Source organism: Sinocyclocheilus rhinocerous, unplaced genomic scaffold (assembly GCF_001515625.1).
Source record: "Sinocyclocheilus rhinocerous isolate Xijiao unplaced genomic scaffold, SAMN03320098_v1.1 scaffold1499, whole genome shotgun sequence".
NCBI classification, from domain to species: Eukaryota; Metazoa; Chordata; class Actinopteri; order Cypriniformes; family Cyprinidae; genus Sinocyclocheilus; species Sinocyclocheilus rhinocerous.
The window spans coordinates 426,935-452,250 of NW_015650016.1; the positions used below are offsets into that span (position 1 = coordinate 426,935).

The window sequence follows — 25,316 nt, forward strand, 5'->3', positions numbered from 1 at the left end:
GTGTGTGTGTGTGCGTCTCAGTGCGGTTCCCCGAGGTCCCGCTGAACTCCAGACAGCGACGGCCTCTCCAGAAGAACAATCTTTCTATGTCTCGGGTGCTGCTGCGCTCCAACAGCGACAATAACCTGATGACGCGAGCCGTGAGTCCGGAGCAGCTCAGTCTGTCCCCGCAGAAGATGCAGAGAGACCCGAGAGGCCGGGGAAAGATGACGGGCCGCGGCGGCAGGACCGTCCCGAGCAGCCGTTCCCTGTCCATCAGCCTGGAGGACGAGCAGAGCACGCAGCAGAAACGGTAGAGTTCACCAAACAGGAGCGTACATACACATATGACTGTAGCTAAATATTTAATCATGTTAACACATTCAGTTCAATTAATCAGCCTTGGCTTAATTATTATAAGAGAAAACTGATGCAACAGTTCTTTACTCATCTTCAGGACAGGACAATCAGGCGCCCATCTCACTGATTTACCATCCAATGCACGTTTAACAGATGTGAAGCTGTTTGTATTTTATATGTTTTTTTTTCCTGGGGTTATCAAAATCATTTGATTGAAATCAATGCACGTACAAAATTTCTACTGGCGTAAATGCTTTCTAATAATGTTTCAACCTACCATACCTACTGTCACAACTTTCCCTGACAGGTATTATTTTTACATTTTCACATTTTTGCCTTTGCTTCGGTGTATTAACACTTTATGAATTTATGCTGCTCAGCTGAAGTCTGACAGAGCATCATGAAAAACTATGATTATTCAGTAAGCGCCGCTCATTTTTATCATCACTTCATCTCCTGCTTGCTGATCTTCCTTGAAGACTTGACTTTCTGTCGACTATTTTGATATCAAACATATGTTTCTGGTATTGTCATGTTATCCTTCCTCCAGCAGAGGGAGCTCTTCCATGACTTAAATGACAGTAATGTGTCTTATATTTGAACGTTTTATGTATTATTATCCCACTTACGTTTCTGAATATATGAGTATAATTTTGCAGTTCTGAGTTCTGAATGTGTTTCTGCTCCTGCAGTGTCAATGGCAGGCCGTGTGGCCAGAGCTCCAGGAGAAAGCTGTACAGCGCTGTTCCCGGCCGTCATTTCGTCGTCGTTCGCTCATACCAACCTCAAGCTGCTGAAGAAATCAGCCTGCACAAGAATGAAAGGGTCAGAGGTCAGCGCTGTGAATTTCTCATTTCTCCTTTCAGCTGACCATGTTCCCTTCCTTCAGTCGCCTGGTTTCTTGTTTGTGGTCCAGTTCTGAGCGTTGGTGAAGGCGGTTACTGGGAGGGCTGCTGTCGAGGGCAGGTGGGCTGGTTCCCTGCCAGGTGTTTGGAAGAGATTCCTGTCAAACCTGACAAAGAGAGACCAAGTAAGTCGCTCAAGAGTGTCTGTGGAGAGAGAGACCATCACAGGACTGTTTCCATCAGTCTCATTCTCAGTCTTTATTCTTCACCTGTGAAGTTAAAAGCCTTTGCTAAATGAATGTTTTCTGTAAGCTCAAACGAGTGCGTGCAATGAGCAGAGGTTGCTGATTGAAGGCAGTAATGACTCCTTTCAGATGCTCTTCACCATAAGATGATCTGTTATAATGCTGTCATTTGTTCACCAGAGAGCAGAATGGAGCGCAGCGACAGGAAAAAACTCTTCAGACATTTCACTGTTGGTTCCTATGACAGCATTGACAGGTAAGACCTCGACCGGACCTGATTGAAAGCATACAGCGGTTCTTCTCAGAAAACCTTCAAGTCACAGCACTGTACAGCTTCACGGAAATTCTAACTCTGCTGTAAAGCAGCTCTAAAAAAGACAAGAGAGTTATTATTCAGATCAATTCAGTTCAAGTTTTTACGTTTTTATATGCAATGAACTCTTATGTCACAAGATCAAGGACGATTTATTCCTCTAGCATGAGCTTTTTCATTAAAAACACATCCTCAGACAGGAGACGCATCCTTAAATGATGAAGCACAGCAGGCTTTAAATGTGACTTTAAATGCAATTTTTTGAAATTGAGTTTTATGCATCATCTGAATAAATAAGCTTTCCATTGATGTATGGTTTGTTAGGATCAGACAATATTTGGCTGAGATACAACTATTTGAAAATCTGGAATCTGAGGGTGCAAAAAAAATCACAATATTGAGAAAATCATCTTTAAAGTTGTTCAAATGAAGTTCTTAGCAATGCATATTACTAATCAAACATTAAGTTTTGATATATTTACGGTAGGAAATGTACAAAACATCTTCATGGAACATGATCTTTACTTAATATCCTAATGATTTTTGGCATAAAAGAAAAATGTATAATTTTGACCCATACAATGTATTGTTGGCTATTGCTACAAATATACCCCAGCGACTTAACACTGCTTTTGTGCTGCAGGCTCACATATGTCTTTGAAATCTTGACAATTATAATGAACTTGTTTGAATATTTTAGAGCTTATATAATAAGGCAATAGTCTATGAGAGCACGTGTTAAAGTGATTTTACTGCAGCAAGTAGTGTTAGGCTTTAAACTGCCTCAATGGATGTTTATTTTATTAAGTCCCGTCTACCCAGAAATAAACCTTGATATTATATTAAACCGCTAAAACTGACACGTCTATTTTACATCTGCAAGATGTATTTTTTAGAGTGTTTGCTCATCTGCAATACGTCTACAGGACGTTTCCTATCAGATGTCAAATAGACGTTTAGAAGATGTCTTTAAGATGTTTATGATTTAGAGTGAATGTAAAACTGACATCTTACAGACGTCTATCAGAGGTTTTGTACACAGCAGATGCTTTCCAGATGAAGAGATCTTTAACAGACCTCTTGCAGACGTACCTGTGCGATCTGGATTATTGACACGAGGATTTATCAGTCATATTTTACTGAAGGGTCTAGGGATGATCAACAGATTCAGTGTGCATTGAATTCACCTGCAGAAATGACTCTTCCCTACAGAATCACTGCAGAATCAGGACTCTTACGCTGAAAAACAGCAGCCCGGTGGGAACTGATGTTACTGTTCACTTCAGTTTGACTTGGAAATGTGCAGGAATGATCTGTGGATCAGAGATATGGATTCATCCACAGCTTGCAGACTATGTTAGATCATGAGCTGTGCGTGAACAAAGCTGACATGGGCTTACAGTCAGGCTTGTAAAAGCATCCATTGTGCTAGTAATTAATCAAATAACACTTATTATTCCTACACTTCCCATTTAAATGGAAGTTTGATTTCTTAATCGCATTTAAGAGATCACACTTTCAATAAAACATTTGCAATTGGTTTGTATGAGGTGTTTTATGCATGTTTGACACTCAACAGCGCAGTTTTCAAATCTTCAAAACATTTTTCAAAAAACTTTTTGCAATACAAACCAGTGTGTTTATAATAACCCTAACTATCAATCTTGTCAAAAGGAAGTCTAACACAAGGCAGAAGAGTACTAGTCGACTAGCAAGAACTCTTCCTAAACGACTAGATAAGATGCTCTGCGCTGCTGAGGTTCCTGGCAGTGATGCTGCAGACTCTAAACGCAGATCAGCTGAAGAGGCGCGACAGATAAATGACGCGCGTCTGTGACACATGCGTCAGACGTCGTCGGTCCGGAGGCTCGTGAGTTTAGCGGTAAGAGCGCAGAGGACGCGAGGAATGAGCGCGTCTGTCGGATCATAGTCCTTCAGCGCCGAAGACATCGAGTGATCGATACAGATGATCTGTCATGATGAACCGCGCGGCGGTGAGGATGAGGAGGAGGAGGATGATGATGAAGGGCTTGAATAACGCGCGTCATTTCCTCCACAGCGACTGTGTGACCGAGCAGAAAACGGCGGTTTTACAGAAGCAGGAGAATGAAGGCTTCGGGTTTGTGCTGCGAGGAGCTAAAGGTGAGACCTCATCATCATCCTCATCATCATCATCATCCTCATCAGGAAACATTCAACTCACACCACCTGCAGATATTAATGCACATGAAGTCACACACACAGACACTCACACACACACACACACACACACACTTGTAATACCTATGTCATACCCTTGTCATTATACAAATTTATGTCCTCATTTGTCACAAAAACGCGCACACTCAAACACACACACACACACACACACACTCACATCACACATCACTATCAGGGCTGTCTGCAGTATTCTTATTAATGGTACAGAAAAATGTAATCATAGGTGGCTTTCGTCACAGCTGTTTTTTTACATTTACAACACCGGTCTCGATGAACATTCTGTTGGCAATAAGTAACGCTGCACATACGTCAACTTACTCTCATTAGAGTATTAGTAGACTTTCTGCTTAACATCTGCTAACTCTTTAGTGTGATGGTCTCCCAACAGACATCTGCAAGTACATGTCAGCTCATTCTAACCCAAACCCCACCAGTCTGAAACCTTACAGAATGTGTTCAAGTCAAAATAAAGTGAAACCCCAGTCTCTAATCATGAAAGATCCAGTGGAGGGTGTTTTATAGTGTCCACTGTATGCGTACTGTACGCTGTGAAGCAGTGGGATCTTGCAGCACGGCGGCTGATTTATGGGAACTGTCAGGTGTCACTGCTGGTTTGTGTAGAGCTGGTGTGTCTCTGCCGAAGGGAAGGAGCAACTCGGTGAAATCTACACACTCGCACATGAAAAATACATGCAGAGGCTTTTATATTTCAGTTAACCCACTCCTGTGTAGCTTCCTTTTCCCTTTGTGTATGTGTCAATGTAGTTTGCTTTTGTCCTGAGAGTTAATTCGGGGTCAGATTGTACTTTGTGAGTCGTTGAGAGCGTGCAACAGAAATAAATCAGACGTCACGTGAAGCTGGCATCATCGTAACACGAAGGCTCTGTTGTTTTTTGGGTTCCACAGCAGACACACCCATCGAGGAGTTCATCCCGACTCCTGCGTTCCCCGCGCTGCAGTACCTGGAGTCTGTGGATGAGGGCGGCGACGCCTGGCTGATGGGGCTCCGCACGGGGGACTTTCTCATTGAGGTGAGAGCCCTGCTTAGTGTACACTACGGTGCCCGGGAGGGGACATGTTCGGCTCACTTAGTTTTGTCATGGGAACGCCATATTAACTCGTGGGAATGTGATATTATATCGTGGCCACGAGATATTAATTCGCTTTTGGTTTTCTGAATATCTTGGATAAATGAAGCAACAGTTCAGTTCTTCTGATCCTTAAATAATAAGTAAAAATGTCATAAAGTTTGGGTATCAACATTTTGCCACTATTGATTGAGCTTAACCTTTGAACCGAGAATATTCCTTTCAAAAGAACCCGATCATCCTGCACTGGTCACTGTATGTTTGTTGCTGCGTGCAACCAGGAAGGACGATTCGAGATGAAGTTGTCTATTTATAGTCTTTGCATTATTTTACTGTGAATAAAAAAACATTTCTTTATTCCCAAACCTAACTTTGATAGGGGAGCCCAGAACTGATGCACGACGAGGGAGTGATATTTCTGCTTCCATATGTTAGGATGAATTGTTGTTTTGTAAGATGGCATCACATGGGTACCATCGCCAGAACTTTGAACAATATGACTGTCAAACTCCTTCGGCTGCCCAGCAAAACATGTGTTCCCATAACAGAGCCCATGTGCCAGAGAACCCATATTCAGACATAGTTGGCAAACCTTTGTATATCCCACCAAAACCAGCTCGTAGGAAGGGTATATTGGTAAAGCAGCCAAATGTTGAGGATAGCCCTGAGAAAACATGTTCAATCCCAATACCAACCATTATTGTCAAAGAGCCTTCAACTAGCAGTAGTGGCAAAAGCAGCCGGGGAAGTAGCATGGAAATTGAGACTAGTGCCTCCGAGCAGCCAGGCCAACTACGGCCAGACGGCAGTCACATCGTGAGCAACCCTTTTGCAGCTGCTATTGCAGGGGCAGTACGTCACCGTGAGAAGCGGCTTGAAGCACGCAAGAACTCCCCAGCCTTCCTGTCGATGGATCTCGGAGATGAGGATCCATTTATCCCAACCCCTCGTTTACGCCAGTCTATGTCCATAGATGAAGGCATGTTTGCCAGCGATAAGAGTTTACAAAAGCTTATGGCTCCACCGGCTTCTTTATTAGAGCACCAGCAAATTGTAAGTGGAGGCAACATGGCTGGCTTTACCATCCCAGAACCAACAACTGAGCCCCTCACAACACGCACCAGGAGCTTCCCCAATACAGACGGTCCCATCAGTCTCGATGGAGATTTCCAAAACCAGACATTAGGAAAGACTTGTGATATTTGTCCACCCTTTGCTCTGGGTCTAGCTTTAAGTAATAGAGCTCTGAAGGAGCACGTGCAACCCCCACTTCCTCCACCTAAAAGAGAACCTCACAAAGCAAACCTCAACCAGCCACTCTTCATAGACACCAAGCTACGGTCCAATATTGATGCCAACTTTGTTGCCACAGCTTCAGTGGGTCAACCAAAAGATTGTGGAGGTTTGTTTAGACACACAAGAGAGTCCAATCATGAAACAGAAAAGGCAAAGGAAAGAAATCCATCTGAGCAGTCGAAGAACTCCAATAACACATCACAACAGCAGTCATCGGGGCTCCTCATGGTCCACACACAAGATAAGGCCAAGCCACAAGTAAACACTCAGCCTGATAGATTAGAACAAGAAGAGTCCCCAGAAATGGTCAGTGCACCCATTGAGTACAACGTCAAACTTACAGCCCCCAACTCCCGGCCACCTCATACAAGGAACGTCGTCACCTCTGCCACCTCTGTGGAGGAGCCTGTCAAGCTTCCCTGTACCATTCCTCCTCCCCCAATGACCTCAGTGGATATTGATGAGGAGTTTGAACCCTTGCCTCCACCTCTGGAGTTTGCCAACAGCATTGATGTTCCTGAGGACCAGGTAGCAGAAATTCTCAAGCAGAAAAAGAATAACATAATAGGACCCATGCCTGTTTATCATTCACGTGCTTATACAACTGACAGTGTGGAGTCCAAGTGTCTTTCGGGGCTTGTAAACTGCACGACTCCTCACACCTACCCTCCACCACCTCCAGAAATGTTTGAGCCCGTCACGGACTCAGGCATTGAGGAAGCTGACAGTCGGAATAATGGGGACCCTCACTTTGAGGCCAACGGTACAGTTTCCACAGTGTCCAGTATTTCTACTCTTTCATCAGAGGGAATTGATGACACATGTATATACTATGCAGATGGGCAGACTCTTTTGGTGGACCGACCACCTGTTCCACCAAAGCCAAAAACGAAGCCCACAATCAACAAAAGCAATGCACTTTACAGGGACCCTTTGCACGATAGGATACACGAGAGCATAGAGTCCTTCGGACAGCCACCACCAGCCCCTCCGCCATACCTGGGTTATGGAGCACAATCTGAACTTCGCAAAAAACTTGCTCAGCGAGGCACTAAACTCTGGGACCACCATGAGCTCCCAAACCCCCTCTTACCCAATGCAGGTCCTAAAGCCAATGTGATCAATGACCTTAGCTCCAAACTTCAGCAGATGAACAAGGACAGATTTCCAAAACAGATTGCAGGATCCAGAAGCATTGGATCAAGGTGAGCAGCACAATAACAGCCTAGTCTGTCCCAGGTGCCATTTATTGAAAAAGCAACATTCCTGCACAAAATAATCAAATGAGATCAGAAAAATGTGGCAAAAATTAGGACAGTGTCTCACTTCTAGCAATATACAAGCTGTCTAAAGGTCACCCGTGGACTAGAACTAGAAAGCTGTGTATATTGATGTGTGGATTAGACACTCTTGGGGTAGATCAAGGACAACAAATGAAAAAAGATTAAACCACAGCCAAATGTTCCAGCTATGAGGTAATCTTTTATTGCAGGGATAGCCAACCTTCCCGCAGATTTCAGTTCCTACCCTGCTCCAGGACACACCTGCCTGTAATTTTAAAGGGGTCATATGATGCGATTTCAAGTTTTCCTTTCTCTTTGAAGTGTTACAAGCTCTTGGTGCATAAAGAAGATCTGTAAAGTTGCAAAGACTAAACTGAACACCTTGATCCTGGTTCAAGTGTTTGATTATGGCTGGAGCTGAATTCTGCTGGAAGGTGTCTCTCCAGGAGCAGGACTGGACAAACGTGCTTTAACAAACATTCTCAACAATTTATCTTGGTATATCTTAATTTCATTAGAGTCATGACCTCCGTAGGAATATATGAATTGATGAATTTACAATACTGAGAAAATCCCAGCATAGAGTCCTTTTGTCATTTTATCTCCTAATCTCTCTCTGTTTGCCCAGAAACTAAAAAATATGTTTTGGTTGCAAACTCTCCGAATGTTTATCTCATGAAATTTGAGACAGACTAACAAGACAAAAGAGTCAAAGCAAAGTAAGTTGTACACTCATGTTTCAGAAGATCTGGGAGCACATTCTGAGACTGGAATTCCTGCTCAAACAAATGTCCTTGTATTTGTAATGATATAAAGGTGGATCAACACTGGACATAACTGAGTGATCTGTTCATTCTCTTTGAATGGGCGCAGTGCAGTCCCAGACAGCAACCAGTGTCGGCCCAGATCCGGCCCACATCTGGCCCGCATGGATTTCACAAGTGTGGGCCGGATCTGGGCCAACACTATGTTGCTGTCTGGGGTGGTGTCTTTTGAGCCACATGTATTGATATAGTGAATGTTGTTGTTGGATGATGCTAGAGAGCTTTGTTCTTTTCCTTAATGAAACTCAATGAGCCTCACAACCTGTTCTGCATCTGACTTCTCTTTCTGTGTGTGTGTGTTCTCAGAGAGTGGACGGCCCAAGCCTCAGGTACCAAACGCAGCAACACAGTTCCCTCAATAACCCCGAGCCACTTGCCCCTTCAGGCTTCCAGTCCAGCCTCGCCTCCTCCTGAATCTGGTCGTTGCTCTTCTCTGCCAGGCTCTGCCGCCTCCCCCACATTAACAGATGTATTTAGCCTGCCATCTCCACCCATTTTGAATGCAGAGCAATGCTACAGCTTCAGCTCAGTCAGCAGTCGATCGCCGTCCCCTCTCACGCTGTTTCAGGCTTCAGACAAGCCCTTTGCCGACAAACCCATCCTACTCTGGACCAAGCACGATGTAGCCAACTGGCTTGAAAGCCTCAACTTGCAGGAACACAAGAAGGCCTTCTTGGACAATGAAATTGAGGGCACCCACCTTCCCAACCTCCAAAAGGAAGACCTTGTAGACTTGGGTGTCACCCGTGTTGGTCACCGGATGAACATTGAAAGGGGTCTCAAACTTCTAATGGACAGATAAAGGGTGCATACACTCGGTACAGTGCTTGGCATGGATATTGGCTCGATCAATCCCTCGTTTTCTCCAGCTTCTTTCAGCCTAACTGTGTTGCATCTGTTGAAAAGTGTGGGGCGATGTTCTCTGTATTGTATTCAGAGGCACAGTAAGTACCATGGATGCAGAACTGCACTCAGGAACACTTCTAAGAGGACTTGTTCTTGCCATCAAAAGCTTTGTTTAAATGTCTGGAGCTTGTCTCTAACCAGCAGAGCTTGGAGGTCCTTTCTTTTTTAGCTTTGATACAGCTATTTCTGGGAAAATTTAATTCCAGATGTTTTCTGCAAGCGTCCTGTATGTGGCAGAGAACATGGATACCCAGAAGAGCACTGTTGTTTTGTCCTTATAAAATAAGGTTAGCTGAAAACGTTAAATTCACTCAGGCTTGAGCAGGAACATGTATTCACACCCTTAATATTCCAGATAAGTGCAAGGGATGGTGGCACTAGTGAAGCCGCTCTTCATCCTTGATGCTTCTTGATTTTCATGAGATTGAATGAGGACGGGGTCACGTACAGCTTTGTCTGATCCTGTCGGCGAAAATTAAATGCTAAAAAATACACATATGCTTTCCCTAACATTTCCCTATACAAAAAGGATATTTTTTGTGTTCTTGCTGCAGATATGCCAAGATATAGAGAATTAAAAAACATAAGGCTTGAGAGGAAGAACGTTCTTAATGAGAGCTTGTGGCGTAGCTCATAAATCAGGTGTAATTATTATTGTGCTTATCAGCTGCCATGGATCAAATAACATCTATAATAGCCTCGCATTAAGGTAGCGACAGAGCTTTTTTTTATATTGTGACTTGGTTGTGGATTGTGATATTGATTGGATGAAGGTGGATCTGACTATGAGGTTTCCGAGGACTGTAAGGCTGGTCACACACTTAAAGATTTTAAGGCCGATTTGCAGATGTTGCATGCGCCTATAGCTGAAACTTGGCAGCCACAAACATGCCACGAATGTAGAGTACTGAGAAAGAACATTACCCATATTCTTTTTTTTTTCTATTTTGTTTTTCACTGTACAACAGAATGCGCGCCAGCTGACAACGTCGATTGTCCTCTATGTGTTTTTCTTCTCTAGTCACGGTTGAAACTGTCTTCATGTCTGTGGTCTCCCATGGTTTTAAAATCGGTTAAGAACTGAAAATCATCTAGTGTGTCCCAGGCCTAAGAAAGTGGTGGAGTTCAAACGGACTGAATGATTAGAGTCTGATATTTCAGCTGAAGATCCAGTTGTGACATCAAAACGACTATGAAAAATGAAATGTATGCATAGATGAATAGCTCACAATAAGATCAATTACACATTTAAAAATAGCTTGGAATGAAATGGAAATTCACTATTTTAATGCGAGTTGTGGTTTTGGAGAGATTCCGTGAGTCAAGTGGGTTTTCTTTCTTTAACAGAGGCTATATTAAGCAGCTTTTGTTATTCTGCAACTTGGAACCATGTTTGTTTCTTAGCCAACATACACTGGGAAAATTGAGTCAATGATTACTTTTTACATTTTTATTTAGATTTGTGTATGTGCCACTCACTGCAGTATTGATAGTGGTAATGTCTCTGAAACGAGAAACGATATGTTTGCCATCACCTGCTGCTGAGATTCTGAGTACGAGTCAATATAGAACAATATTTTTGAAATGTGGGCCAGAAATTAAAAATCGCAAGCTTTTCCTGAACGAAGGTTTGCCAATACACTGCTGCTACTGTGAAAATAGACATTTTATAAAATAGATCGTCTTCTGATAGCATACAATAGAATAAGAGAGTATTTTCAATTTATATTATTATATTGCCTTTTCTAAATGCAGTTTCAATGGTATTGTTCCCACTTAAGTGTGGTTTGCCAAAAAAGTAAAATGTTTAAATAAAATGGGTATAGATTCTTAATATAGCAAATCCAAAAAAAGCAATATATTTATACTATGGATAATACATTTTGTGTATATTTAGATAATGTTCCCATCACATCATTAAAGAAGCACAATGTTCACCTGATAAAACACTGCTGGTTTATCTATAGATTTGTCAATCCCTAATTGTTTAGCTATGATTTTTTCCTTTGACTTTAACCTATTTTGCTTTACTTTGATTAAAGACTTGTTCACGTTGTTAATGTCGCTGTAAGATCTTCTAAAATGGAATTACTAACTCATTGCAATGACCAAGAAAACAGTAGGATTTGCGAGTTTGAGCGCAGTTACACCTTGTATGGCAAACAAATCTGAAAGAAATAAACATCGCTCCAGTTGAGCTCTGTTCCTGTGCATCAATGCGTCTCACAAACACATGCACTTGATGGAAACTACTGCAAGAGAAATAATGTTTCAAACACGGAGGGTGTGGCTGCGTAATGGACTGTGAAAAATACTAAGAATACTAGTTTTATTTTTTTATTCTTAAATGATATTTCTTATAAAACAGCCTTGTAAAGAGAGCCAGTATAGATAAGCACATAATTTGTTTGAAAAGGTTACTTAACTAAAATACTTAACAAAACACAGATTATGTCATTAGTTGCTGCTAAGCCATTAAACAGTATTAACTCCTCTGCTCCTGTGTGGATTGTCATTAAACACCAGATCATTCGATATAATTCAGCGTCACAGACAGAAATGTCATGCACTCACAGAAAGATCAATCTGCCACATCGAGAGCGAGTCCAGATGAATCAGAACACAGAGACTATGCAAATCAGACAGACATACAGTTCACGCCACATAACGCATTAACATCTGATTTAAATACACAACCCTTCAAATATTACCAAAGTGATTTTTATGAATGATTTCAAACACTGCGATGGAATGTCTGTTCATCCTGTACTCAGACGTGATGCAGAATTCTAGCAGTGACGGATTATGGCATTATATTTTGGCCTTCATTGATTATTATCATTCATATTTTTAAACTTATCAATTCAGATGCTCCCTATTCCAACACTGCAAAAAGACACGGAAATGAGCTAAAAGTGTTCGTACGGACGCAGCTTTAGGAGTCAAAGAAGCCGTCTGTGTGACATTATTTCTCTAAAACATGCCAGAAGATCGGATCTCTGGTCTCTTATTTCACATACTGATGTATATATGTGTGTGTGAGTGAAACTCTCAGATGTGTCATAAAATCTCTTGGATCCAGTGAAGCGCACACACCTGCTGACGTGAAACAGGAAGTGAGAGTTGAGCTGAAGGAAGCAGAATGACCGGCGAACGCTCGACATGCTACAGTGACAGAAGAGAAAGCAGGGCTGATAATGGACTGGAAGCATGACTCTCCTTCAGCGACGTCCGCCGTGTAAAGAGCGCATGGAGCGAGTCTACTGTCGGACTTCAACGTAGTTGGCTGGGAAGAGTCCGTATGTGCCCCGACACACGCCCCTCCACCAGCCCTCGTCGATCATCTCGATGTTGGTGATGACGTCATCCGGATCGAAGGAGATCTCGTCGTCTCCCGCTGGAGAGAAACAGAGGCACGCTACATGACTCCCTTCTGTTTCAGCCACGGAATAATAAAAAAGTCAATTACTTTTCATCTCACAATTCTGCCTTTTTTTCCCTAAATTGTGGGATTCACTTCACAATTCGTACTTTTTTTTTTTGTTTATGCCACAGAATAAAAATTTTTTACTTTTCATCTCACAGTTTTGACTTTTTATCTTGCAATTGTGAGTGTAAATCTGGCAATTATGACTTTTTCCTCTCAGAACAGATGAATGTTCTGTCTCAAGAAAAGATGTCAGATTTGTGAGATCAAAAACCACAATTACCTGTTTATGTTTTTATCCCTTGGCAAACACAAGCTTCAAAAGTACAAAAAAAAAAATCACATTTTTTATAGCAGATCTAATATTTCTTGGATATAGTCTAAATGGTCCATACCCATTTACATTTTATGTTTTTTATTTTGGTATAACAGGAGTGATCTATTTTTTGGTGTCATGCCGCTCACATACAGTGTAAACACTGTAAAATGTTTAGTGCAATACTATGATCTTCTAAGCCACAGTTTGTAAAGTCAAACTCATCAGATTGTTCACTCACCAGCCTGATAGTCGTACAGAGCCACGGCAGTCATGCCAAGATCCTCCCCGAACTCGTACGACTGAGCACCTGAAACACACACACGCACACAGACACACCCACACATAACACACACAAACACAGACACACACACACACACACACACAGACACACCCACACATAACACACACACACACACACACACACACACACACACACACACACAACAGACACAGACACACACACACAGACACACACACAGACACAGACACATAACACACACACACACACAGACACAGACACGTCACTGAGAGAACACACACCTGCCCAAACCAGCCCAGAACAGGAGCTTACGCTGAAAGCTACACCAGCGGCTGCTATTCTGCACTAATCTGATCATCTGAGGTGTATCGATGTACCCATGATTACAGCTCATCATCTCATTATTGCAAACGTCACTAACATCAAACAGCCAGGAAAAATAAATAAATAAATAACTAAAGAAATAATAATTGTTTTGAATTATTACGTTTGTAATAATAGTACATTTTAGGCAGTAAAATGTTGGAAACTATTATAGCTGCCTTTATTTATGCATCTGATGTGCATAAACACAGATGAATGACAGAAATACGCCATTTCCAGTGAAATCTGTAAAATATAAATCAGCTTTACAGGCTTCCCAGAGTCAATCAGGGATGGACAAACACTGTTTGTAAGATGGATTTATACATTTTTATGTTGTACTTGCTCATGATTTAAAACAAACAGAAGTTAGGTTGTGTAGCTTTAACGTGAGGGTGTCAGGAGGTGTGAGCGCACCTGAGGTCTGGTTCTGCTCGTCCGGCTCAGGGTTCTGGTACAGCTCTTCCTGGACCGGTTCTTCATATGTGGGTTCTTCTGAGACCGGCTCCACCTCGTAGAGGTTTGCACCGTTCTCCACCGCCTCAGTGACGGGCTCCACCTGACGGACACAGCACAGACTCTCAGAAGCGCATCAGACATGATCCCAGCACGGGGATTTCTTCAGTCACAGTATTCTGCTGCGATCCACCGACACTCTCTGTGCCTCTCATGCGGCACATACACAAGAGCAGGCTCATTATAAATCACCACACGCTAAAGCTTGTTAAAGGACGCATCAGCGCAGGGATGCTCAAAATGTATTGATAAATCATTTTAAATGAGACGAGATGCTACTATATGGCCACATTTCATGGCCTTTACAAATTGTGTGCTTATGTGACTAGCAGACAATAATTGTCAACTAAAACCACATAAAAACACTTAAAAATAATATTACTTGAAATAAAATAATTTTTTTTTATTTTTTAAAACACTTAATTCAGCTAGTTACCAAGGCAACATTTCTCATTCTCATTTAGTTTAAGTGCTAAAAAAATTACAAATTAAAATAAAATAAGAGACTCAAAAACTATATATATATATATATATATATATATAGTAAATGGATTCAGCAAGCAGGTTTTTGAGCAACGTATCAATAATGAAACTAGTCAGCAAGTATTGTGTAGGGATGTTAATGATTAACGATCAGTATTAAAGCAATCGGAACAGCTCATCTATTGTTAATCATTAATATCAACACACAAAAAACCCGCCCTCATAATTAAGATCAATCTATTTAAGATGAATTTCTGAATCACTTTGTAAGATTTGAACTCCAAAGACACGACTTCTATCAGAAGACGAGATCAGTGAACAGCAGATCTTTAAATCAACGCTCCACAAGAATAACCGGTGCAGTCCTTCTCAGACTTTTAGTCTAGACTGCTCAGCATTAAACACTAGAATGAGACCGTCTCATTATATGACTAACTACATCATTAAGGTTTCTGCCTCCACAGTAAAAACGATTTTTTAACATTTAATTTTTAATAGTAATGCCTATTAATGTAAAATCTCTAAATGTCTGTTGATGCACCGCAGTGAATGACAACCATCTGTGATTCATTTAAAATTATAAAACGGATAGTTCCGGTGCTTGATTCTGATTGGCTGAGCCACGTTCGAAGCTGTTGTAAATGACTCTACAAAGTAACATTCACCTTTGTTTACGTTTGTGTGTTGCTCGGCAACCACTTTGTAGCAACTAGACTACACATTAAAACAGCTAGAGTACGATACAAGTACAATTACGGCAAATTACTACAGTAACATGTTAAATTTGAATGAGACAGTAAACAAGATTTGAATAATGACACACAGGAGACTCCATGTGTTTCATGCACAATTTCTTATCTCTGTAATTTGGTGGTACGGGACAGAGTTCAGAGAAGAAATGCTATTTATCTCAGGCCAAATTCAGCTCTTATATAAGAGTGTAAAGTAAGAGTCACATCATATAGTTTACTAGCAGACGCGTGTTGACTCACGAGCAGATCTTGTTTTCTGCGCGCCTCCTCCTGCTCCTGCTTCTCTTTGGCCTGTCGTCTAGCGCGCTCCTCTTCGGCTCTCCTCCGGTCCTCCTCCTCCTTCTGCTTCGCAATGTTCTCAAAACGAGCTTTAATACTTCCAGCGCCGCTGCCAGCTAAACATGAGCGCAGCACGTCTTCAGTCGAGCGCTACAAACCGTGATTTATTCATTATAGCGTGTGCGTTTCTCCTGACCTGCTTCCACAGGACGGGTCTTCTGATACGCCGCGCTCGGCTTCTCCACCTCCTCAAACCTGCCGGCGCTCTGAAGACGAGAGCAATGACAACACCAACGCACACACATTTTTCACAACCGTCATTCTCGTTCTGACCGCATGTAAAAACAATAACACCGAACACAAAAGTCTCATCTATGTGTTAACTGTAATGATTTGATCAACGCACCTTGTCCATTCGGTCTTTCTGCACACCATACTTCCCGCCGAATCCTTTGGCATAATCTATAACAACGGAGGAAAATAAACAGTTCAAATGGGGATTTCTTGCACATTCATGTCGAGTGCATGTCAAAGCAATATTTCACCCAAGTTGTTCAAACCTTCTGTGGAACATAAAAACATGATTAGTCAATGATCACTAAAACAGTTTGAAGATCTTTCAAATATCTTCTTCTTCTTCCCACAGAAGAAACGGAGTAATACAGGTTTAGAACGGTCATCATTTACTTGTAGAGGACTCGTGGGAACAACAATGCAGCGTCTCCTGAAAGCTCGATCGCTGTTGAAAATGGCGGAGGAAGGAATGTTCTGGCTACAGTTTTAGTTTTTAAATCAACAGCTCAAAAGGAATGGATCTCATTTCATTTCCTCTGACTCCTCACAGACTATGTATTATTCGTCACATTAAACCGTGTCGCAATTCTGGTCTTTCCGTCCACAAATTGAAGACCTCTGAAAACATAATTAAGACTTTCATGTACAATTTAAGACTGTTTATGGATTAAATTTGATAAAACTAAATTTAAGACTTTTTAAGGACCCGCGGAAACGCTGTGAATGCTTTGGAGCACAGAATTAAGTTTGGTCTCTTTTTAAAGACGACTCTTGGCAGATTATTGCTGAAAAAAAGTTTTAAAAATTAAACTAAGAAAAAAGGTGTGAAATATATATTTTCCAAAAAATGTTATACTCAAAGCCATAAATCTAAACAAGCTGTGTTCTGATTTTGAAGTTGAGATCTCGAAGTAAGATTTGGTTTGGGTGCAGTACCAAACGTTTCCACTAGATGAAATTCACTTCACATTCATTTCCAACACAGTCGTTTTTGGCCGCAAACAATACAAGTGTGACTTGTTTTTTTCAGGACCATTTAACCTTTTTAAATCATTTCCATGATTATTTTTTAATTTTTTACATAGCAAGTGCAAAAACCTTTCGTACCATTCTGATGAAGTACAACAAAAAAAAAATGTATTGGTCAAAAATGACCGAACAGCACCATACCATCAGAATAGCTATAACATCCAGACCTTGTTATAACACTTCATCAAAACAGCTTAAGTACTGCAGATTGTTCCGCTGGTTTCGTCTCGCTGCACAAACAGACCTCAGACAGTGTGTGGTGTCTTTTACCTTTCTGTGACTCGTGCAGCTGCAGTTTCTCCTGATGATCCCATCCCACAGCAGACTTATCCTGACGGTCCGTCTGAACGCCAAACTTCCCTCCGAAGCCCCTTACATAGTCTTACACAAACCAAATAACTATGAGTCTAAAACAGAACTACTATTATAAAACGGATAGTTCCGGTGCTTGATTCTGATTGGCTGAGCCGCGTTCGAAGCTGTTGTAAATGACTCTACAAAGTAACATACACATTTGTTTATGTTTGTGTGTTGCTCGGCAACCACTTTGTTACAACCACAACTGTTTCTGAGGAGCTACATTGTTTGGTGGAAGAATACTGTTTTTATTAATATCATTACACTTTATTTGCTCTGTTTTATTTTGTGCAAAAATGACCGAACAGCATCATACCATCAGAATAGCTATAACATCCAGACCTTGTTATAACACTTCATCAAAACAGTTTAAGTACTGCATATTGTTCCGCTGGTTTCGTCTCGCTGCACAAACAGACCTCAGACAGTGTGTGGTGTCTTTTACCTTTCTGTGACTCGTGCAGCTGCAGTTTCTCCTGATGATCCCATCCCACCGCAGACTTATCCTGACGGTCCGTCTGAACGCCAAACTTCCCTCCGAAGCCCCTTACATAGTCTTACACAAACCAAATTACTATGAGTCACTTTATTTGCTCCGTTTTATTTTGTGAAACCTTACTACGTATATGGAATAACCGTTTTATAAAAGCCTCGTGAAGCCGTGGTTTACAGTGAATTTATAACAGCTAAGGGGCGTTGAAGTGGAGTGCCTAAAACCCCCTTAGCTGTTATAAATTCACTGTAAACCACGGCTTCTTGGGGCTTATTGCTTTATTAGCAGTATTATCCCCAACTTAAAGGAAAATAACACTAAAATCTTTCATAAATCTGTATTGTTAAACTCCGGTGAAACGGTATGTGACACAAACCTTTCTGAGACTCGTGTTTCTCAGTCTTCCCCTGGTACTCGAAGCCCACGGCGCTCTTGTCCACTTTATCCGTCTCCACTCCAAATTTGCCACCAAAGCCTTTGGTGTAATCTGTAGATTTAAGAGGCAGAAAGCTTTAATAACACAACCATACGTCCAGAGAGGGCCAGGGAAGCAGGAACACACCTTTCTGTGACTCGTGCTTTTCTGTTTTCCCCTGATAATCAAAGCCGACAGCGCTCTGGTCCACGCGATCCTCCTGCACGCCGTAGCGGCCCCCGAACCCCGTGGCGTAGTCTGAAACAACACAACATGAGCGGCTCTTACTGCAGCACAATCAACACTGGAACAGTGAATCTTAAAGACAGAGAGAGAGAGAGCCACCTTTCTGCGAAGCGTGTTTTTCGGTTTTCCCGGCATACTCAAAGCCCACGGCAGACTGCAGGAAAACAGCACATCACTGAGTGTGAACCTGACCGCAGAAACACTCACCCGTCCACTGAAGATCTGAGGAGTTACCTGGTCAACACGGTCAGCTTCCACGCCGAATTTACCTCCGAAACCCTTGGAGGTGTCCGTCTGGGAGCAGTGTTTGGACAGCTTGCTCTGATACTCGTGTCCCACGGCAGACTGCAAATACAACACATGCTTCAGTCCCAATGAATGAAGGAATACAATGAAAGAGAGGTGGTCTCCAGTGTAACATCTACATCATATAAATCTATGGACTTTCATGCAAAAAGACTGAGAAAATCAAAGCTCTAATTAATATCTTGTGGTATAATCATGATATAATCTGTAATAAAGTAAGCTGATCAACCAACTTTAATTTGGAAACAAGTTTATTTATTTTTCTAAACTCATTTCTCATTCTGAGTGTTTTAAAGTCAATCGAAAGATACAGTAAAATGTACCATTAACCGTTTTGAACATTCTCCAATTTTCAGCACACTTCACTTTAATAAAGCTTTGCAGAAACTACAACAGATCCTCTCATTATGAGTCCAGCACATAAACGAACATGTCAGATACTCTACTGTGACAGGACTTCTGGAAGAAAACACACACTAAAGCCCCGTTCACACCGCCAGCGACACACAGCGACAGAGCGACATAATCCCATTCATTTTCAATGGAGAGCTGGCGACTTCCGGCGACACGAGCGACAGTGACCGTTGGCGACGGAATGTGGGCGTGTCAAGCGATGTGAGTCAAGCCGCTCACACAAACACGCTCACACAAACACACGCTCACACAAACACACACGCTCACACAAACACACGCGCACACTCACACACACACTCTCTCTCTCACACTCACTCACACACTCACTCACACACTCACTCACTCACACTCACACGCTCACACTCACTCACACACTCACTCACACACTCAAACACACACACACTCACACTCACATGCTCACACTCACTCACACACTCACTCACACACACTCACTCACACGCTCACTCACACGCTCACACAGGCTCACGCACTCACGCAGGCACGCACACGCACGCACACACGCACTCACGCTCACTCTCTCACACACACACACACTCACGCTCACTCTCTCACACACACACACACTCACTCACTCACACTCACTCACACGCTCACACAGGCTCACGCACTCACGCAGGCACGCACACGCACGCACACACGCACTCACGCTCACTCTCTCACACACACACACACACACTCACACACACGCTCACGCACACACTCACGCTCACACACTCAAACGCTCACTCACACGCTCACACACTCACGCACACACACGCAGGCACGCACTCACGCTCACACTCACTCTCACTGCAAGAGCGAGCGATGCTCTACTTCCCCTGCGTCAGAGAAGTGAATTATAAGAGCAAAGCCTCTTGCCTTATCCATGCGGTCCTGCTGCAGTCCAAACTTCCCTCCATAACCGTGAGACGCTTTGGGCATGTGTTCCAGCTCCTTCTGCTTCAGCTCACTGTGTTCAGACGACACTCTCTCACGCAGCTTATGAATACTGAATAAATCAGGGGGAAATTAATTACGTAAATTATCATGTTCAGGTGAAAAGCTGGGGCCAGTTATATAAACCTAGCCTGTTGTTAAGATGGTGTCTTGAGAACTAGTCTGACCAACTAGGGTTTATAAGTCTTATTTTTCAGATTCAAATCAGACCGATCTACATTTTTACGTGACTTAAGAAAAAAAGGTTGAGACCAGTCTTAAAGAAAGAAATATTAACTAGTAAGACTAGCAACCTGTCACTGGTCTAACATCAATGATACGATTAAACTCTCAACAGAAATTTGTTTCCTTAATATTATTTGATTTGCCCTTTCATTTTCAAAAATATTTATAAATAAACATACATATACATAAATATATAAAAACTTACATATATATATAAATATACAATATACACACTATTGTTCAAAAGTTCGGGATCAGTAAGATTTATGTGTTTTAAAGAAGTCTCTTCTGCTCATCAGGGCTGCATTTATTTAATCAGAAGTACAGTAAAAAAACACTAATATGTGAAATATTATAACCATTTAAAATATTTAACTTTAAAATATAATTTATTTGTTATCAAAGCTGTATTTTCAGCATCATTACTCCAGTATAAAGTGTCACATGATCTTCAGAAATCATTCTAATATGCTGATTTATTATCAGTGCTGGAAACTGTTGCTGCTTAATATTATTTTTTTTTGGAACCTGTGAAACTTTTTCAGGATTCTTTGATGAATAAAGTAAAAAAGAACAGCATTTATTTACAATAGAAATCTTTTCTAACAATAAAAGTCTTTATCATCACGTTTTATCAATTTAACACATCCTTGCTGAATAAAAGCATTTCTTTCAAAAAAAAAAAGAAAGAAAGAAAAGAAAGATTTACTGACCCCAAACTTTTGAATGATGGGGTAGATTGTTACAAAACATTTCTATTTTGAATAAATGCTGTTCTTTTTAACTTTTTATTCAAAGAATCCTGAAAAAGTATCACAGGTTCCAAAAAAATATTAAGCAGCAAAAATGTAATAAATCAGCATATTAGTATGATTTCTGAAGATCATGTGACACTGAAGTAATGATGCTGAAAATACAGCTGCGCATCACAGAAATACATTATATTTTAAAGTATATTAAAATAGAAAACCATTATTTTAAATTGCAATAATATTTCACAATATTAGTGTTTTTCTGTTTTATACATACACACACATACATTATATATGACCCGGATATATATATATATATAATAGTTTATATTATGGAAGCTTGACTAACTTGATGTGTTCCTGATGGCCGGAGCCAGCCACAGTCTTGGCACCCCAGCGCTGCTCCTTCTCTGATACATCATTCTGGTATTTGGTGGAAAAAAATGAGACATCAGTGGAGAAAAACACTTAATGCATGAATGAAGACGGTTTGAGAAGTGATGCACAGGAAACCAGAGAGAGTTTGTAACCTCAAAGTCCGGGTCTGTCTCCCAATCATCTCCTCCATCATCCACTGCAACAGAGACGGACTGACCTGCAGCTGCCTTCCACATGACCTGACAACACACAACACCAGTGTACTGCACACACATCTGTTTTAGATCATGCAGACAGACATGAGAACACACTGCACGCTCACTATCTAGGGTGTCAGGTCAAGTGAGGAAGACGCCTAGCTAGGCCACTAGGTGGTAACCACAAATACGTCGGTTGGCGGTGGAACTAGTAAAGTTAGTCATCTCTACAAATATCTTTACTGCTAAATTAATGTTAATTAATGCAATGTGTGAATGAAGATGCCACGCGACAAATACACGCAGACGAACCAGATGAATTGGTTTTAATATACAGCCTACAGCTCACCTTAAATCTGATCTATGCAAGCAAATAAAGCGGAATAAATGCGGACTGCTGAGAAATAACGCTCGCGTTCGGGGTTTGTTCGTTAAACATGTAACATCACGTCTTTACACTTACAGTGTACTTCGATGCCTTCCTTAATGCAAGTGTTCTTTAAGTAAATAACGCGTATAAAGAATGTGATAATAGTTATACAGAAAAAGTCGTCAGCTTTCCTGGCCCCAGTCTTCCACTTCCTGCTCCAAACCCGACCGCACCACCTGAGCTGGGAACGGGGGGAGAGAGGGAGGCTTGTTTCACAACGACAGGGACACTGTGGGATTTACTGGCGTTGACATCATTGTTTTTATTTAGTATTATTTTATTTGAGATCATAAAATGGTTATCTCATTCAAGATCGGGCTAAGATAGGCATAACATACCTGAGAAATCTGGTCTCCGGCCGGCAGCGTTACGCAATTTCCCCTCATCACATAATAGTACGGCCGGACTGAGCCACACTGCAAGAGCAGCAGGACCTCCCAGTCTCAGGAATGATTTACATTACATTTACATTTAGACATTTAGCAGACGCTTTTATCCAAAGCGACTTACAAATGAGGACAATGGACGCAATAAAAAGAGCAATGATATGCAAGTGCTATAACAAGTCTCAGTTAGCTTCATGCAGTACACATAGCAAGGTTTTTTTTAATCATATAATACATTTAAAAAACTTTAAGAAATGTTAAGAAACATTAAAATTCTTAAACATTAAGGAATGAGTCGATTTACTGTTTGAATTATTTTAATTTAATTGCTTAAAGGCACAGTATGTAATTTCCGCCGCTAGAAGTCGCATATTCAAAATAAACTAATAAACAAAGGCGTAGTTTGATGACGGCGTGACTGAGTGTGGAATCATGGGAGTTGTGGTCTTCATCCCCACAGCCGATGCAATCCGACGGGACTCGGGCAGAAATCATGTTCATGGATGAGCTAATGATTTATTAACGTAGTAGAATGAAGCAGGGTGAGGCTGAAAGCCGTCGAAGCGAAACGAGACGCTGAACGAGCGCGACACACGGCTGGAAAGCAGCGGAGCTTTTATTATGCCACAGTCGATAATGCAAGTGTTCTTTAAGTAAATAACGCGTATAAAGAATGTGATAATAGTTATACAGAAAAAGTCGTCAGCTTTCCTGGCCCCAGTCTTCCACTTCCTGCTCCAAACCCGACCGCACCACCTGAGCTGGGAACGGGGGGAGCGCCGGATGTTTCACAGCGACAGGGACACTGTGGGATTTACTGGCGTTGACATCATTGTTTTTATTTAGTATTATTTTATTTGAGATCATAAAATGGTTATCTCATTCAAGATCGGGCTAAGATAGGCATAACATACCTGAGAAATCTGGTCTCCGGCCGGCAGCGTTACGCAATTTCCCCTCATCACATAATAGTACGGCCGGACTGAGCCACACTGCAAGAGCAGCAGGACCTCCCAGTCTCAGGAATGATTTACATTACATTTACATTTAGACATTTAGCAGACGCTTTTATCCAAAGCGACTTACAAATGAGGACAATGGACGCAATAAAAAGAGCAATGATATGCAAGTGCTATAACAAGTCTCAGTTAGCTTCATGCAGTACACATAGCAAGGTTTTTTTAAATCATATAATACATTTAAAAAACTTTAAGAAATGTTAAGAAACATTAAAATTCTTAAACATTAAGGAATGAGTCGATTTACTGTTTGAATTATTTTAATTTAATTGCTTAAAGGCACAGTATGTAATTTCCGCCGCTAGAAGTCGCATATTCAAAATAAACTAATAAACAAAGGCGTAGTTTGATGACGGCGTGACTGAGTGTGGAATCAGGGGTTATGACGTCATTAGCAGGCGACACAATGACACTATAGACACGTTCCGTGCTTCTAGTTAAAATAGCTTATTTCTCTGGATTTAAACATTCTTCGAAACATTTAGGATAATGTAAGTACACAAGTCAGCAAAATAACACTGTTCTAGTGGTTTTTAAGTTTTTTAAATAAAAAAATCTTACATATTGTGCCTTTAAGTCCTTTGATGAATTCACCACAAAAAGCAAACGTAGGCTCAACGGTGGATTGTTGTGGCGATAGGATTTCCCTTCATTCATAGCTCAGCTGGTAGTGCGGAAGACCAGGGCCGTCATGCATTCATTATTTTTGAGGGGGCACGAGTTGGGGGGGGTCATCATGTGACACACAGCAGCCACAACAGCACTTATGTTTTATTTCTTTTTTCCTTTTTATTTGAAACATCCCCAAACGCATTAACTATATCATGAAATATCTTGATTCTCACCTTTATAGATTATGTTGATCTATAGTGGGCGATGGTCAAAGTAACCTAGTAATGTAATCTATTAACTATGCATAAAAACTGACGAGAGAATTCGCCAGAAAGAGGTATTCGGTCAGCGAGCAAGTGAAGAAAACACCGGCATTTTTGCGATGACTCATCTGAACGCCTCTGATTGGTCATTGCATTCATAAGCTCAACAGCATCGTGTGTGATTGGTTAATGCGCAGTGCTGTAAAAACGCGTCTGTATCTGGCTCAGCGCTAGCATGATTTTATACAGTCTATGGAATACTCAGGAGATCAAGAAGAGTTCACCTGACTTGAACATGCAACCTTTTGATTTGGAGTCAGAAACTTGACCGTTGTGTCACGAGTTTCCGGAGAGCTAAGTGCTGCGTCTCCCATAAGCACTTTGATACACTATGCAAATCAATCATTGCACAAGGCTGAAGGGAAATGTTTGACGTCAGGCTTCATACTCAGGAGATCAAGAAGAGATTGCCAAAGCCTGAGGTGATTTGAACACGCAACCTTCGAATCTGGAGTCAGCCGCGCTACCTTCGCGCCACGAGGTCCTGGAGAGCTGATTGGTGCTTCTCCCATAAGCACTTTGATATACTATGCAAATCAATCATTGTATAACACTGAAGGGAAATGCTAGAGGATAGACTTCATACTCAGGAGATCAAAAAGAGATCGCATGACTCCGACATGATTTGAACACACAACCCTCTTGATGCACTATGCGAATCAATTATTGTATAACACTGAAGGGAAATGCTTGAGGTTAGACTTCATACTCAGGAGATCAAAAAGA

The 25,316-nt window shown here is 41.5% G+C and overlaps 2 protein-coding genes across 6 annotated transcripts in view; one reads left to right on the top strand and one right to left on the bottom strand.

The window, feature by feature from the left end:
- shank2a (SH3 and multiple ankyrin repeat domains 2a) overlaps positions 1–9,463 on the top strand; it is a 25,143-nt gene extending 15,680 nt beyond the window's left edge. Inside the window, exons 11-18 of the mRNA XM_016516334.1 lie at positions 22–292; positions 1,032–1,171; positions 1,256–1,369; positions 1,610–1,685; positions 3,802–3,884; positions 4,869–4,993; positions 5,507–7,551; positions 8,760–9,463. Of these exons, the coding sequence (XP_016371820.1) occupies positions 22–292; positions 1,032–1,171; positions 1,256–1,369; positions 1,610–1,685; positions 3,802–3,884; positions 4,869–4,993; positions 5,507–7,551; positions 8,760–9,255 (3,350 nt within the window). The 3' untranslated portion in view covers positions 9,256–9,463. The remainder of the gene's footprint in view (positions 1–21; positions 293–1,031; positions 1,172–1,255; positions 1,370–1,609; positions 1,686–3,801; positions 3,885–4,868; positions 4,994–5,506; positions 7,552–8,759) is intronic.
- Positions 9,464–10,460: 997 nt separating this feature from the next.
- cttn (cortactin) overlaps positions 10,461–25,316 on the bottom strand; it is a 29,312-nt gene continuing 14,456 nt past the window's right edge. Inside the window, exons 1-16 of one of the 5 annotated variants that reach the window (XM_016516348.1) lie at positions 22,170–22,273; positions 21,776–21,862; positions 21,595–21,668; positions 20,191–20,320; positions 18,826–18,936; positions 18,691–18,745; positions 18,493–18,603; positions 18,307–18,417; positions 17,883–17,993; positions 17,351–17,461; positions 16,164–16,219; positions 15,954–16,023; positions 15,719–15,873; positions 14,145–14,286; positions 13,344–13,412; positions 10,462–12,756 (exon numbers count right to left, since the gene is read on the bottom strand). In XM_016516348.1, coding sequence (XP_016371834.1) covers positions 12,620–12,756; positions 13,344–13,412; positions 14,145–14,286; positions 15,719–15,873; positions 15,954–16,023; positions 16,164–16,219; positions 17,351–17,461; positions 17,883–17,993; positions 18,307–18,417; positions 18,493–18,603; positions 18,691–18,745; positions 18,826–18,936; positions 20,191–20,320; positions 21,595–21,668; positions 21,776–21,859 — 1,527 coding nt within the window. In that variant the 5' untranslated portion in view covers positions 21,860–21,862; positions 22,170–22,273 and the 3' untranslated portion in view covers positions 10,462–12,619. The other 4 variants (XM_016516347.1, XM_016516349.1, XM_016516350.1 and 1 more) reach the window with 4 other exon arrangements.